The sequence below is a fragment of the Cucumis melo genome, chromosome 11, assembly GCF_025177605.1.
Source record: "Cucumis melo cultivar AY chromosome 11, USDA_Cmelo_AY_1.0, whole genome shotgun sequence".
NCBI lineage: Eukaryota > Viridiplantae > Streptophyta > Magnoliopsida > Cucurbitales > Cucurbitaceae > Cucumis > Cucumis melo.
The window spans coordinates 14,978,837-14,994,165 of record NC_066867.1 but is presented as its reverse complement, the minus strand read 5'-3'; the positions used below and the strand labels follow the sequence as shown (position 1 = coordinate 14,994,165).

At 32.5% G+C, this 15,329-nt stretch overlaps 1 protein-coding gene across 1 annotated transcript; it reads right to left on the bottom strand.

Annotated features, from left to right (window-relative positions):
• Positions 1-2,102: 2,102 nt before the first annotated feature.
• Positions 2,103-7,577, bottom strand: LOC103490431 (ankyrin repeat domain-containing protein 2B). The gene is made up of 9 exons (XM_008449923.3): positions 7,325-7,577; positions 7,132-7,170; positions 6,158-6,345; positions 4,727-4,939; positions 4,474-4,622; positions 4,204-4,369; positions 3,236-3,328; positions 2,585-2,724; positions 2,103-2,496 (listed from the first exon to the last, which is right to left on the bottom strand). The coding sequence occupies exons 2-9, from the start codon at positions 7,160-7,162 to the stop codon at positions 2,397-2,399; spliced, it is 1,080 nt and encodes a 359-aa protein (XP_008448145.1). The 5' UTR covers positions 7,163-7,170; positions 7,325-7,577; the 3' UTR covers positions 2,103-2,396.
• Positions 7,578-15,329: the final 7,752 nt, after the last annotated feature.

Here is a 15,329-nt window from a genome sequence, read left to right as displayed (position 1 = left end):
TCTTTCATTTATTATTTTTTCTTTTAAGGTGGAGTGAAGAATGAGACAAGTTGTTTTGCTTTCCAACCTTTACACTTTCTGTGTTACTCACCTTTATCAAAATTTTGGATTTTTGTTTATTTGTAAACTACACTCTTTTGTGTAATCTAAAGAATTTGTGGATTGTGATTAAAAATTTTCAATGTTATCTTTTGGTAACTTTTTATGACTGTAGTCCCAAGTATTTACAGTTGAAACTCTTAAACGCATCTTTTAAAGGATAGAATGGAATAATTTTGTAATGGATATTAATTCTAAGTTCATGTTTAGATGGATAGTTAAATTGATTTCTTTTTTATAGTTTTTAACCCAACTCTCTTTCCAACTATTTGACATGTGATGATCCCATTTCTGTTCTACCATTGATATTTCATTCATTCCAACCTCCTTACATTCTCACTAATTTAAGATTAAATTCGAGCTTTCTAATTAGTTCCTAAAAAATTACTACTGAATTCTTTGTCCCAAAAGTCTTAGCTTGCTGGTTGATATAGCTACTCATAAATACAACTACGCTAGCTGCATGCATTAATAAAGCAGACTTCGAGAGAGAAGGAAAAAAGAAAAGTTAAAAGTACCTTCTTCATTTAAAACTTAACTAAAGAAAGTCTTCCTAACAAAAAAAGAAAAGTCTGTCAAATGTATGGTTGCGTGAATTTATGATACAAAATCATCATAGTTAGGTGAGTTGCGATTATAGTACTAAATTTTCATTCTATAAATTTGATATCGACACGAATGATGAATAGATATTTCCATTCAATGATAGAAAAATCCACAAAACAAAATAATTATTTGCTAATTTAAATTTATTTTTCGAATTTGTTGGTTTTATAATTTTTCCATCCTATCAAATTTTTTTTGTAAAATTAAGATTTTAATGTGTATATAGACAATAATATTTTAAACTTTGGTTGGGTTGTTATTTGCCTTTCTAATTTTTACTTTGTCACTTGGCATATGCTCTGCTTTTAACACTTTTTGAGAGGGGAATGTGGGTTCAAGCTATATTAACAATTACATAAAGGTAACCCTCCCTTTGGAATTGACTTTTAAACCATTTAGAAGAATCTTCAACATTGAAGGTACGACTACTATTGATTATGCAATTGACTAGTCGTTTTTTTTTTTTATTAAAAGTCTATGCCTACCCTAATTCCAAACACAATTATTAACGGTGTCGAGATGAGGATTATTGAATTGATAATTGAATATGTATGGATCTTAAAATATGAAGTAAAAAATAAAATAAAATATAAAATAATATAAAACTAAAAACATAGTAGTCATCAAAACATTGGTGTGTTATACCTATTTTGGCAAGTAACAATTTAGCCTATAAACTTTATTTAATATCGCAATTTAACTTTGAATTTCAATTTTGTAATAGTTAGAGACATTAATATATTTTATAATTTATAATGGATCCGTGTTGGAAAAAGTATTGTTAAGTTTTAATTAAATGTCTTAGGACAATAAATTGTTTAGGAACTATATTCATTTTTTACAAACCAAAAAGACTAGGTTGTTACAACAAAAGTTAAAAGTTAGACACTTTGTTTGAAGAAATTCTTTATAATAGACTAAATTGTTAAGAAACATATGTAAAAACAGCAAAAAAAAAAAAAAAAAAAAAAAATGATAATAGTATTCATGTTCCTACATTTTCTAGATTGCAAAAGTAACAAATTTAAAAGACAGTAATCTTATGATATATCTAATTACTTCTCATATTTCTTATATTTGCAATATGCAAAAAAGTACTATAGATGCTTTTTTTCTAAATTTCTTTGTCATTTGATGCAATTCCTCAATTGTTAAATCGAGGAACAAAGTACTTTATAACGTAGCTTTAAATTTTTTTTCCCATCTTTCTCCACCAATTTCAGATCTGAGCTGCAAAATGGAAGATTTAACAGCACACGCTTGAAGAACATTTGAATTTTGAACCCCACTTTTCTCTTTGAAAAATGCTAAAAACTTTTAACTGTTATGAAGAGAGGGAACAAATTGCTTCAGAAGATTAACAACTTTTTCAATCTTTTCTCCAAGCAAGTTAAAAGTTTGGCAAATTTGAATTTGAATATTATTTAAAACAAGAGAAAGAATTGAGCACAGGACACTCTTTTGCCAAGTAGCAACACAGTACAGTATCTCAGGCACAATGCAAATAACAAAAGGCTCACACAGCACACCTCATAATAAGAAAGGATTTTGTCTCACTATATAGCATTCTAATGAAAATCGCATTACTTAATTTAAGTTGATTAACTTTTTCGAACGTAGATAATCACAACACTGGAACGCCTGTGGTGTGAGCGAATTGTGACACAAAATATTTCCAGTGTCATCAACATTTACAGAAAAACATCCTTCTCGAGCAATTTTAGCACCTCATGTTGGTTGTTTAGCTTGGCAACATCGATGGGAGTCTTTCCATCCAAGTTTTGGAGAGTGCTGCAAGCAAAAGAGGATAAAACAGTGAAATAGAGAATGAAAAAGAGAATTGAATGGATTAATGTCAATCTAAAGGCTGTTTGTTTACACTGCGGCGCCATTCTCAAGCAATAGTGCAACACACTCCTTTCTGCCATAACCAGCTGCATAATGAAGTGCAGTATTCTTATTCTTATCCAGTGCATCCACCTTCACTCCAGCTTCAAGAAGGATCTGAGCGCACTTAGCCTGTTTTTTTGTTTGGAGGGGTAGGGGTGTTGGAGATTAGTCATATCTCAGTTCAAAAGTAAGGCAAAGATTTCCAGATTCATACTCAATTTACCCATGCCAGAAGTAGAATCAGGCTACAACCAAGAACAAAATAAATAAATATTTATTGGCCAACTGGAATACCAAGTACAACCAATTTAGTAAACAGCCAAGCTCTATGTTTGCATCTTAATCTGTGTAAAGCTAGCAACCATAAATCATAGCATTGTCTAATAAAACAGATTTTCTTAGGGTTTTCTTTTCATCCACGAGTGTTTGGACCAACTTGCATGACCCTACAATATTTAAGTACAAAAAAGAACTCATAGGATATTAAATCCTAAATTGACAGCCATCGAAATTCTAGTTCTCATCATCAATTTATCAGAAATAAAATGGCAAATGTAAACATCCCAAGTAAACAAGGATGCCCAGTATTTGAGACAAGAAAATAACAAGTTTGAAAGGATCCCACAGGAAGCAATCATACCTCACCATACCCGCATGCAAAATGCAATGCAGTCCTTCCCTCCGAATCTTCTTCATCCTTGTTCGCACCAGCTGCTAGTGCATTTTTTAAGCCCTAAAAAACACAAAGAAGACCTGGATTAGGAACACTATTTCTTATCCCTTGGATATCACCCTGCTCCATTCTAATAGTCTCCAACACGAAACAAACTCCAAATTATTTAATTAATTCTCTGAACAAGGGGGTAAATCAAAAATGAATTTTTTGATAAGAGAAACAATTTTAATGATAAATGAAAGAAAAATGTCCATTTCAATGAGGCAAATTGATAATGATAAAAGTATTTCTTTTATTTTATGATTGTGAACAGAAAAAAGACTAAAGAGTGACCACGAACCAATGGGTTTTATACTATAAATAAAAATGTACATAAACCATCAACAGGTGATTTTAATGCAATTTTATTAACAAAAACAAAAAGAGAATAGTCCGCAACAGAGTTTCTAAATTTCTTTTAACCATACTGAAGATAAAAATGATAAGCCACAGTATTGTCACATGGGAAGGACAATCAGCAACCTACAGATATCACCTTATATCTAATTACGATAGTAAGAAATAGCTTTCCATGGGCTCTTAATTTAACCACCCAAGGGCATTGAGCTATTGATATCAACCTACATTTACTTATAATCTCAATAGATTAACAACACTGTTACTACAGGTAAAGAAACAAGAATGCATTGTGCGTCTGTTGGTCTAGCTTCTATGCAACTCAACTATCCTCACGAAACTACCCTACCATTGCAATTAGAAGATATTAATTCTCTGAATCATGCATAAAGTAAACCAAATTTACTCCAATAATTAAACCAAAATTTACTCAAATGAGTTTTTCATCTGATGATTGGATTGAAATGGTTCTTTCACATGAACATAATGAAATGGACCTTGATGATAAAAAAAAATTGTGATGAATAATCATGTACCTCAGCATCACCAACACTGGCAGTTTGATGAACTACAGATTCATCATCGTTCCCCACTTCTTCTGAATCATCTGCAGCAGAACTTTCGGCATTGGCAGCGTCTCCATAAACTGCAAAACCCATTGCTTCCCCTAATTTTTTCAAGACATCTCTGTCATTCCAATACCTAAGAAAACAAATTCTCTTTAACAGAAGGGTATGTAACCTAGTAGACAAATTTGCTCCAAAAATTGATGCAGGACTAGAAATAATAATCATAAAAACCATAACCTCATCATGGCAGCTGGACCACCAGTCTCTATTTCATCTAAAATTGGCTTCAAACTAGGATCTTCCTTGATTTGTGCCATACGTTCCTCAAGCTGCTCTTTATTTGATGGATTTGCAAAAGTTTCCAACATGCTAGACATGGATGGATCCTAGAAAATTGTAAAATAAAATCATATCATTCTGGCTACATGCTCTCAAAAACAGAGGATGGAGAACAACGTGAAAGCATTTCATTTCAATAAACAACAAATACCTGCATTAAAGCATTGCCAAGGCGCTCGGCCATTGTCATGAATTGGGGATTCTGCATGACCTGCTGCATGGTAGAGTAATATTGTTGTGTATCAAACTGAGGAATACCCTGCTGTGCAGAAGCACCTTGAAAAGTCTTCTGAAGTTGCGATGCCATCTGATTAAATGCAGGATCTTTTGCTATTTGAGAAGCTAATTCTTGAATGCTGGGATCCTGCAAAGAAACAAAGGTTCTTTTACTTTTACATTTCTAAGGATGAAAATAAAATATGCAATATCAGTTCAGTTTTCTTTTTCTCTGGTAAACAAACTGTCCTTGATATCCACAACTTCCTCTAACACGTTTCAAAAGTTTTCAGTCACTAAATACTGTATTCAAGTATCATTTCATTTATCAATGAAATTGTTTCTTTCCAAAAAAATTGTATCCCATTATCAAAATCCAAAAATATCTTTTGGCATCATGGATTGCACATGCAACTGAGATGGAAATCCACTATCAATGAAGCTTAAAGTTTATAGTATTAAAAGACCTAATCTTCCTATGTGGAACCATTAGGTTCACAAAACATTGAAATTATGATAGTTTGGTAACTCATGACGTATATATAATGTCCTTACACAAATCAGTTGGGCAAGAATTTTAAATCAATCAACAACTTGGTTAAACGCAAGTCCTTTGACTATTATGCCTCACCTTCAAAAATAGGATGACGTGATGAATTCCATATAATATTTTAATCTTTACGTAGTTTAAAGATAACCAGCTTACATATTTTTAAACACGGAAGAGATCTAATAACCCTAACAATAAGAAAACCAAATTCAACCATTATAACAATGGGTTACGAGATAGCATAGTAACCAATATTTGCTCTACAATCAATTTGATAAGGTCGCTACTTCAATAGTTTTTTGGATGCTATAGTTTTTTTAGTTATGTTATGGTGTAAATGTTCTCCTACATTTCAACACTACAGCTTATCTTCTTTTATATCTCAATCAACAAAGCTTTTTGTAACTATCTTAGATGTCTTAGGCATTCACCTTATTCAGTGCACACCTGGAGGAAATTAATTTCCCCATCCAAAACTTAGAAGAAATTAAAATGAAAGAGTTTACCCAATCTACCATTATCTTATATTCTTTAAGCTTGATCATGGATTAAATAAACTCTCGTAGATATCTTAGCCATCCACCTTATTCATGTCTGCATGAAGATTAAATTCTAGAAACTGCTTCCTCATCACCTCAAATGTCATTTCTAATTCATATTCGATAAAGAAAATAAAATCAACCAGCTAAATAATCATATGTTACAACAAAGTAATCGTAGACCTAAGTACATGAAATTGTAATAAATTATAAAACCAAATAGATGTCAGTCATTCAGAAATTAAATATATCTTAGACATGAAAGAAGTTGGCTTACATTAAGCAAACCGGTCATTGCTGAGAAATCAAAAGGATTTGGGGGAAATTCTCCCTCATGAGGTGCAGCAGAGGTAGGTTTTGGTTTATCTGGCTGCTGCTCTGCAGAGGATGTTTCACTTTTAGATGTTTCATTCTTGGATGTTTCACTTTTCGCGCTTTGGGTCTCTGACGAAGCTGTCTTCCCATCTGCAAATAGATAACAGAATATCAGAAAGAAACTAAAAGAGAGAAGAGTTCAGAAGAAACTATAACTTTTTAAAACGATGAAGAAATGGAAAAAATAATGCGATTATTGATATTATGAAGATGAATGTAGGTGGAAGGAGAGCCAAGAAGATTTACACACCAAAATTTTCTCTTAGAAATAGAACAAGAAATTCATGGTTAGCTTCCTCTATCCCAAATTCTTCTTTACAGAAGTATACACTCAGTCACATCAATAGAAAAAGTCCCCTACACTCTGATTTGTTTGCTTCTTTCTTTATACTCATCAATACCCCGGTATTCTTTTGAACCTAGGTTCATCTCCTTATCCTACCTGGAAAAGTCTTATCTAGAGTCAAAATGGGTGGACGGTGGGGCACATATTTCCGTTTTCATATGCTAAAAGAGAAGAGATCCTACAGTGAGTCAAACCCAAGTTGCATTGATCATATCAAACGATCCGTTACCTCAGTAGAACAAGCACTTAAACCACAGTACACTAATTCCACTAAAAATTTTAACTTCATCAAAGTTATTATCCAATTGAGAGGCTAAATTAACCAAGAAACACAACTCCTATAACCATCAAATGCGCTCCATTGATATGCATTTTCAGCCGCTCAAAATTAAAGCCTAAATCTAAACAGGAACTTACCCCTTTATAAATGTTTAAAGAAAAACCCAGAAATTACCCCCAACGTATTTAGGACACAGTATATGAATATATATGATGGATTGGAATTACTATAAATAAAATTAGGAATTTACCGGCAGCAACATCCTTGGTCGTGGAAGCCATGGGAGTAACTGAAGTCAATTAAGAGAAAGAAAATGTGAGAAGGGTTAAAGCAGAAGAATCAGAAAAACTATGATTTGGGAATTGAATACTAGAAATGGAGCAGAAGGAAAGAATGAAAAGAAAGAGGAAAAGGAAAGAAGGGTTGAGGAGCAATCAAAGAACCTTTGAAGAGGAAACTTCAAACACGCCTGCGATGGAGATTCGGAGATTGAAGTTGAAGCAGAAGCAGAAGCAGAAGCCGGATGGCTGGAGAAGAAACTCAATCCAAAGAAAAGTAGAGGGAGGTCAGAAGTTTGTAGATATGAAGATAATAAATCACTTTCACTTCTTTCGTCTATCACCTATCCCAATCGCTTCTCAATACTTTTCTTTTTTTCTTTTTTTTTTTTTATTCCTAATCATCATTACTATTATTATTTTACGAATACAATATAATTTAAAATAGAAATCATTATAAATAGCAAACTACTCCAGCATATCTCGTATATGGTATGTTTTGAGTTCGATATTCTAAGATTGAATTTTATCAAAATCAATTAATAGAGTTATAACAACGTATTTGTAGAGATCGTAACATATGAGTTTAGAAGAAAAACGGGAAATTGCCAAAAATAGGTTAAAAAAAGAGATTTAAATGAATTTTGGGACAAGTTTTCAAAAGAAAGACTTTTAGGACAATTTAGGTGTGAATGGACAAAAATGCCCTTCATTAAATTTCTATCGCTCTCTATTGATTTTTCGCCTACCCACGTTCGCTTTCCCTTCTCTTTCGCATAGAACACCTGAAGTAAAAAAAAAAAACATCTCCTTTCGTTGGCTTTTAAAATTGCCCGCTCTGCTCTTCGAAGATACTCCGACTGTTCGTCTGTCGTCGGTCCTCCAGTGCATTTCGTCGCTTCTCCTTTTCGAACCTAAGAATCAACTTTGAGTGTGTTCTCTTATTTCAGTGAGTTTTATCTGTAACCCATTTTCAATATATTTGCTGGAATTTGTTCCTTTTTCTTCAGGCTTCAATCATGACATCGACTTCGACATCGACCGACGGACCCTTGTACAAGATTAATCCTTCCCATCATTTTTATTCCCTAGTAAGTTGTTTGTCTCATTTGGAAAAGACAACACATAATATTAAGGCCAAACTCAAACCCGATAAATTAGCCTTATTTAGGAAAACAAAGTTTGGGCACTTTTTGGACCTAAATATTGTCTTTAATGGGCCACTCATCCACTACTTACTGTTAAGGGAGGTGGAAGATGAAGGAAAGGATTCTATAAGTTTCTTACTAGGGGGCGTTGTTTGTACTTTCGGTAGGAGAGAGTTTAACATCATAACTGGACTATGGGGTCCTAAAGAGGACTATATTCAGTTGGTTGGGAATAGTCGACTGTTAGAGAAGTTTTTCAAAGACAAGGAGTGTGTTTATGTTAGCGACTTAGAGAATATATTTTTGGAATACGAGGGTGATGACGATGATATTGTGAAATTAGCTTTAGTCTACTTTATAGAGATATCTTTGTTGGGAAAAGATAGGCGAACCAAAGTGGACATTGGTTTTTTCAAGATTGCTGATGATTGGAATACATTTAATAATTATGATTGGGGTCGGATTGTTTTTGTACGCACGCTAAGTGCCTTGAAAAGAGCCTTGGACAAGCAATATGCCAAGGAAAAGAAGAAATCAACACAGACAAAAAAATATACTATCAATGGATTTCCGCATGCATTACAGGTATGTGACTTCTTACTTCTTACTTCAAAACTTTAAAACGACCGTTTAGTTATTTTAAACGATAGTTTAGTTATTTAAACGATCGTTTAGTTATTTAAACGATCGTTTAGTTGTTTTAAACGATCGTTTAGTTGTTGTTTTAACGATCGTTTAGTTATGTTAAACGATCGTATAGTTGTTTTTTTAACGATCGTTTAGTTATGTTAAATGATCGTATAGTTGTCTTCAAACGATTGTATAACCACTTGTTTATATATCTATATATATCTTGTGGCATTTCCTAAACTTGTTTGTCAAATGTCGAATAGGTTTGGGCATATGAGTCTATACCAACCATCATTGGATGTGGTGTAGATAAAGTGAACGATCATGCCATACCACGAATGCTGAGGTGGGTGTGCCAACAATCACCAAAGTCCCAAACTATAAGCCAGGTGTTTGACTCGCCAATGGTAAGTAGCAAGCAATAGTAACTTACTTAAGGATCGCATGATTTTGTGCTTATTTCTTTGTCGATGCATCTAACAAAAAGAACCTCTTCTGTAGACTTTTTTTACTACAAACTGAAAAAAAAAAAATTCTGTTGCCAAGACACTTAATCTCATTGACAAATCTCTCTCGCAAAAAGAATTTGTCTTACATTCAGCTTTTCACTTGTAGAGCTTTCTTCGGACCAATCACTTTTTTTTGTCTTTAACTTTCAACTAAAAGAACTATAGTGAACTTTAGCTTTTCCTTTGCAATCTTTTGTAGGAGCATATCTTTGTTGTGGGATGTCAAACGATTCATTGTTCATCTCAACTGACTCTCGAGTAAAAGTATCATCTTTTGAATCATATGATTCCCATATAGCCAAAGTGGTCCCTATTATGTTATCACACAAGCCAACCTGAACTTCACCAATATGAACTTCATTCTCATCTAATGTATCCATTGCAATTAGAGGATGAGGGTTTAAGTTATAACTTGGTTGCTCCTGAATACTGGATTTTCACTAAGAATATAAAACTTCAAATCACGGTCATTGCTTAACTCAAATGGAGGAGCTTCATTTTCCACTTTTATCTCATATATGCATCCTATCTTTATGTCAAACTCTGTAGGGTCAACTTCTGCAAGGTCATATAATTCATCCTGTAAATCTTTGTGTCTTATTTCTTTACTGACAACAATACCTTTTAACATGTCTCCTCCATATTTTCTTCGTCCCTCATCCCATGAACCATCGTAATGTACTAAAATCCGAACATGTGACATCCTTAAACCACCTTAAGGTTTTTAGTTCCTGCAAAAATTGATTTGAACTTAGAAGTTGACATATCACATAAAAAAAGAAAGTATGACTTTTTTGCGAGATTAAAAAACAGTAACTAAAAACTAAATAAAACATGCATAGCCGCACCCTAAATAAGTATATGACTAATTCAATCTCATTTAAAGTTTGGAAGCTACAAGATGTTTACAAGATTGCAAGATGCAAAAAACAGTAGCTAAAAGCACCCTAAATCATATAGGCACAAGTATATAACTCATCTGGGATTAAGCATTTGAACTTAAGAACCTACGAGATGTTTGCGAGATGCAAAAAAATAACAAATAACTTGTTGACCTGCTTTGAAACATCTCTGAAACAACTTTAAGTCAATTTGAAACAATTAAAAAATTATATTATGGTTGTACATTTAACATTTCAATGTTACACCAATAGAAGAAAAAAAGCTATAACACAGCACAGTTCGGTGAGAAAAAATAACAAAAAAAAATCTAAAAATTCACCGAACAGCACGAGAACTTGATGGAGCGATGAACGGACCAGTGTAGCACGATTACACCGGAGTTGAAGCTCAACGCGAATGAGTTTTGTGTTGGTTCTTCTCTTTTGCTGCGATAAAAGAAATGAAACAAGAAATTTCAACTTTTCTTTCACGGTATGAAGAGAACGTAAAAATGGGTCTTTTTTTGTTCTTTTTTATTTAAGTTGAAGAGAAGGGAAAGAAAAATAATTAGGGGCAATTTGGATATTTCACCACCTTATTTGTCCTAAAACTCTTCATTTTCAAAAACTATCCCAAGAGTCTTCGACCCTCAAAATTTTATCCTATTTTTGGCAATTCCCCAAGAAAAACATGTGTGAACGAATCTTACATTCTTATGAAGAAGATCATGAGGACATGAAAACATATTTGTAAATATTATACTAACAAAGTGTATCTTCTTTTAGTGGTTCAATCATCGAAATTCTAAATTTAAACGTGTTGATATTGACTCAATCCTATGTTAGAATAATCTTTCCAAAATTTTACCTCGATCAAATTGATGATGTTTAGATTTATATTTTTATCTTATTTTATAAATGGATTTTGAGGTTAATGGTTAATATGCCAACTATAATTACAATAAGTTGTTTTTTGAAGAAAAATGTTAATAACTTATGTATAAATATTTTTAAAACTCTTAAAATATTTTTTTTATAAGAAAATTTTTCATAAATATAAAAAATGTAAAATATTTACGGTGCATCTAACAAATTGATTAGCCATGTTTTAAATATTCTACGTTTTTATCATTTTTCTTCTCTTCTGCGATTTTTTTTTTCTTTCCATCGTCTTTCTTATTTTCCTCTTCTTTTTTAACAAACGTGTATCAAAAATCTATTTTTTTTCAAATTGTTATTTGGTTGTTCAAGATCGTCTACTAAATATAAAATATTTGAAAAAAAAAACGTCATTTAGATTTGACGATCGTAAAAAAATAGCCAAATCTAAATACAATCGTGTACAAAAAGTATCCAAATCTAAATGATCCTATATAATAAATCTTAAAAAAAATTGTTTAGATTGGGGGTAGCCAAATCTAAATGATGGAGTACAAAAAAAAAATGATCGTGTAAATCTTGAAAAAAATGCTTTAGTCAAATCTAAATGATTGTGTATCAAAAAATTTTAAAAGAATAAATGATCATGTAGATAAATCTAAAGGATCATGTATCAAAAGTTTTGAAAAAAATCGTTTAGATTTGGCTACCCAAATCTAAACTATCGTATAACCAAATTTAAACGATCGTGTAACCAAATTAAACAATTGTGTAACCAAATTAAACAATTGTGTAGAAAGAATGTTGAAAAAAAAAACCGTTTAAATTTGACTATCCAAATATAAACGATCCTATACTAAACAATAGCCAAATATAAACGATCGTATTCCAAATACATTACGCACGTGGTTGATGAGACACTTTGTGTATTTTCCATTGTGGGCCTATGGGCTTGTGGGTTTTTTTATGTTTTCGAAATTGTTTGTAAATATTTTACTGTATATTTTTTAAAAGAGCCACTACTAGAAAAAGGGTCTTTCTTGACGGTTGTATTTTTAATTTTTTGACGGTTTTTAAAAAAAAACGTCAAGAAATCGATGATTTAAAAGGAAAACTGTCAAGAATTTTTATGAAAAGGCGGAGGGTACTCAATTTTGAGCTTTCTTGACGATTTAAAACTGTCAAGGATTATCTACTAAATTTTTAACGTTTTTAGAACGTCAAGAATTTTTATAAATTTGACATTCTTGATGTTTTTTATACATGAAATGATATATCCTTGACATTTTAAAAACGTCAAGAATTATCGATTAAATTCTTGGCGTTTTAAAATGTCAAGAATTTTTATGAGAAGCGGAGGGGAGTAATTTTTAAAATTTCTTCACATTTTTAAAACGTCAAGTAAGATAATTTTCCTTGACGTTTCAAAAACGTCAAAAATTACTAAATAATTAAAAAAAATAAAACCTAATTTCTTTAAAAATAATCTAATTTCATTTTACTTTTAAAATAAAAAACTAATTTCTTTTTTTTAAAAAAAAAAAAAACCTAAACCCCAATTTCCCTTTCTTCACAACCTAAACCCAACAACACCCCCTCCCTCATGCGCCCCCACACTCACATCTCTCTCGCAACGACTGACCCAACGCCGTCAACCCATGACCCACGACCCCTTTGTCGAAGAACACCAAAGAACCCCTCCGCCGAAGAATACTGTCGACCCACGATCCACGTCCCTCCTCCGAAGAACGTCGAAGAACCCCTCCGTTGAAGAACGTTGAATCTGCTAAATCTTTACCGTCGAATCCGTCGATTCTGGTAATTTATCATATATAAATTATAGGTTATGCCTTTGAGTTTTAATTTGATTTATACCCTACTTAAGAAGAATGATGTACATTTGCTTTGCTTCAATGTGTTGGCTCTAGGCAACATATTTAAATGTACAACACACTTAATCAAGATATTTATCTCATTGTTTCTAATGCAAAGGTAAAACTTGGTTGCACTAATATGTGTTTGAAATAAATTAAATATGTGCAAACTTACTTAGTTTAGGACAACCATCTAAATATTGGGAAAGGTCAGAAGAGGATAGGGAAGTTTTAGTTTGTGTAATGGATTTCTTTATAGAGTGGAAGGGTTTTTATAATTTTCTTACTAGCATTCTCTGTGAGTTCAATAAAGATTACCTCAGTAGTTCCTATCAGATCAGATCATTGTCAGGATCAACACCAATTGAGGCTTGATAGAATCATAATATGAATTTGATCCATTTCTTCCTTAGATATGTTTCTTTGAGAAAAGTCTTGTTGTGTCTAAACTAAGTAAATTAAATGGTAGAATTAGTTTGTTCATCCTTATGAATTAGTTGTGTTTGTACCCATTATTCCTATTAATTAACCTTTTTCGTTACCAGAGTTATGTATATAGATTATTTACATAGGAGAAACAAATTACAAAGTAATAGTTAGAGAACATAATTTATATATTGTCACGATAGTTTAGGAACTACCGTTTGTTTTAGCCTTTTTAAGCGAATGTTGTTCAATCTCCATATTTATTTTCTCTTTTAATTATCTCAACAAGACCTTTTCAACTAATTTAATTTACTTTATTTTTCAATAGATTTAAAATTATGAATAAATCATGGATGTACAAATGTAGATTATCCAAAGAGTATGAGTTGGGTGTGGAAAATTTCATCAAATTTGGATTTTCGAATACAAGTACCTCATACATTCGTTGTCCTTATTTGGAATGTGGGAATTGCGAAAATCATAGTAGAAAGGGTGTTAGAGATCATTTATATGTTAATGGTATTGATGAAAGTTATAAAATTTGGTTTTGGCATGGTGAAGAACTTCCTAACTCATCTTTCTATGGAGAATCTTCAAAGTTTGACACACATACATGTGAAGAGAATGATGTTGGAAGTGTAAAAGAAATGATTGAAGTTGCTCACGAGCAGTATTCAAAAGACCCAAATGGATTTGAGAAGTTGCTTATTGATGCTGAAAAACCATTATACGAAGGATGCAAAAAGTACACCAAGTTGTCTACTCTAGTTAAATTGTATAATTTAAAAGTTAGGTATGGATGGAGTGATGCCGGTTTTTCAGAATTACTTAAAACTTTGAAGAAAATTCTGTCAACTACCAATGAACTCCCAAATTCATTGTACGAAGCAAAGAAAACATTATGTGCATTAGGAATGGTATATGAAAAGATTCATGCATGCCCTAATAATTGTTGTCTCTATAGGAAAGAATTTGCTAATGCAACTGAATGTCCTGAATGTGGTCAATCGAGGTAGAAAAATGTTAAGGATAAAAATGAAGAGAGAAAACAAATTCCCTCAAAAGTGATATGGTACTTCCCACCAATTCCACGATTCAAAAGGCTATTTAGAAGTATTGAATGTGCTGAAAACCTGACTTGGCATGCTAGTGAAAAAATTGAGGATGGTAAGTTAAGACATCCAGCAGACTCTCCAACATGGAAGTTAATAGACTCTAAATGGCCAAACTTTGGTTTTGAACCTAGAAATCTTCGTTTAGCATTGTCAGCCGATAGAGTAAATCTTTATGGTGACATGATTTCTAAATACAGTTGTTGGCCAGTAGTGATGGTTATTTATAATCTTCCACCATGGTTGTGTATGAAAAGAAAGTACATGATGCTATCAATGCTAATTTCAGGGCCAAAACAACTGGGGGATGATATAGGCACATACTTAGCACCACTAATTGAAGACTTAAAACTTTTACACTACAAGAAATCGAGGTTTTTCTGACGCACAAAAACGCATCGGAAGAAATGGTGTCGGGAAATACGTCTTATCCCGACAACACTTTTTGCACGTCGGGTAAAGGAACTTTTTCCGACGCCGTGATAGAGTTGTCTGGAAAGATGACAACATTTTCGACGTCTAGGTGAATAGCGTCAGGAATAATAACTTATTCCGACACCCCTTGCACGAGTCGGGAATTGTCAGTCGAAAAAGTTTAAATTTTTTAAATATATTTGACTTTTTCCGACGCCGTACATAACGACGTCAGGAAAAGTATAAATTTTTAAATATACTTGACTTCTCCTGACGCCATACATAATGGCGTCGGGA

What these genes read in the sequence shown, in the direction of transcription:
- LOC103490431 (XM_008449923.3), bottom strand. Translation starts at nt 7,162, where the DNA reads ATGGCTTCCACGACCAAGGATGTTGCTGCCG. An exon ending in CAATGACCGGTTTGCTTAAT is followed by an intron (nt 4,940 to 6,157) that starts GTAAGCCAACTT and finishes GTTTCTTTGCAG; the next exon opens with GATCCCAGCATTCAAGAATT. An exon ending in CCAGTGTTGGTGATGCTGAG is followed by an intron (nt 3,329 to 4,203) that starts GTACATGATTAT and finishes TGTGTTTTTTAG; the next exon opens with GGCTTAAAAAATGCACTAGC.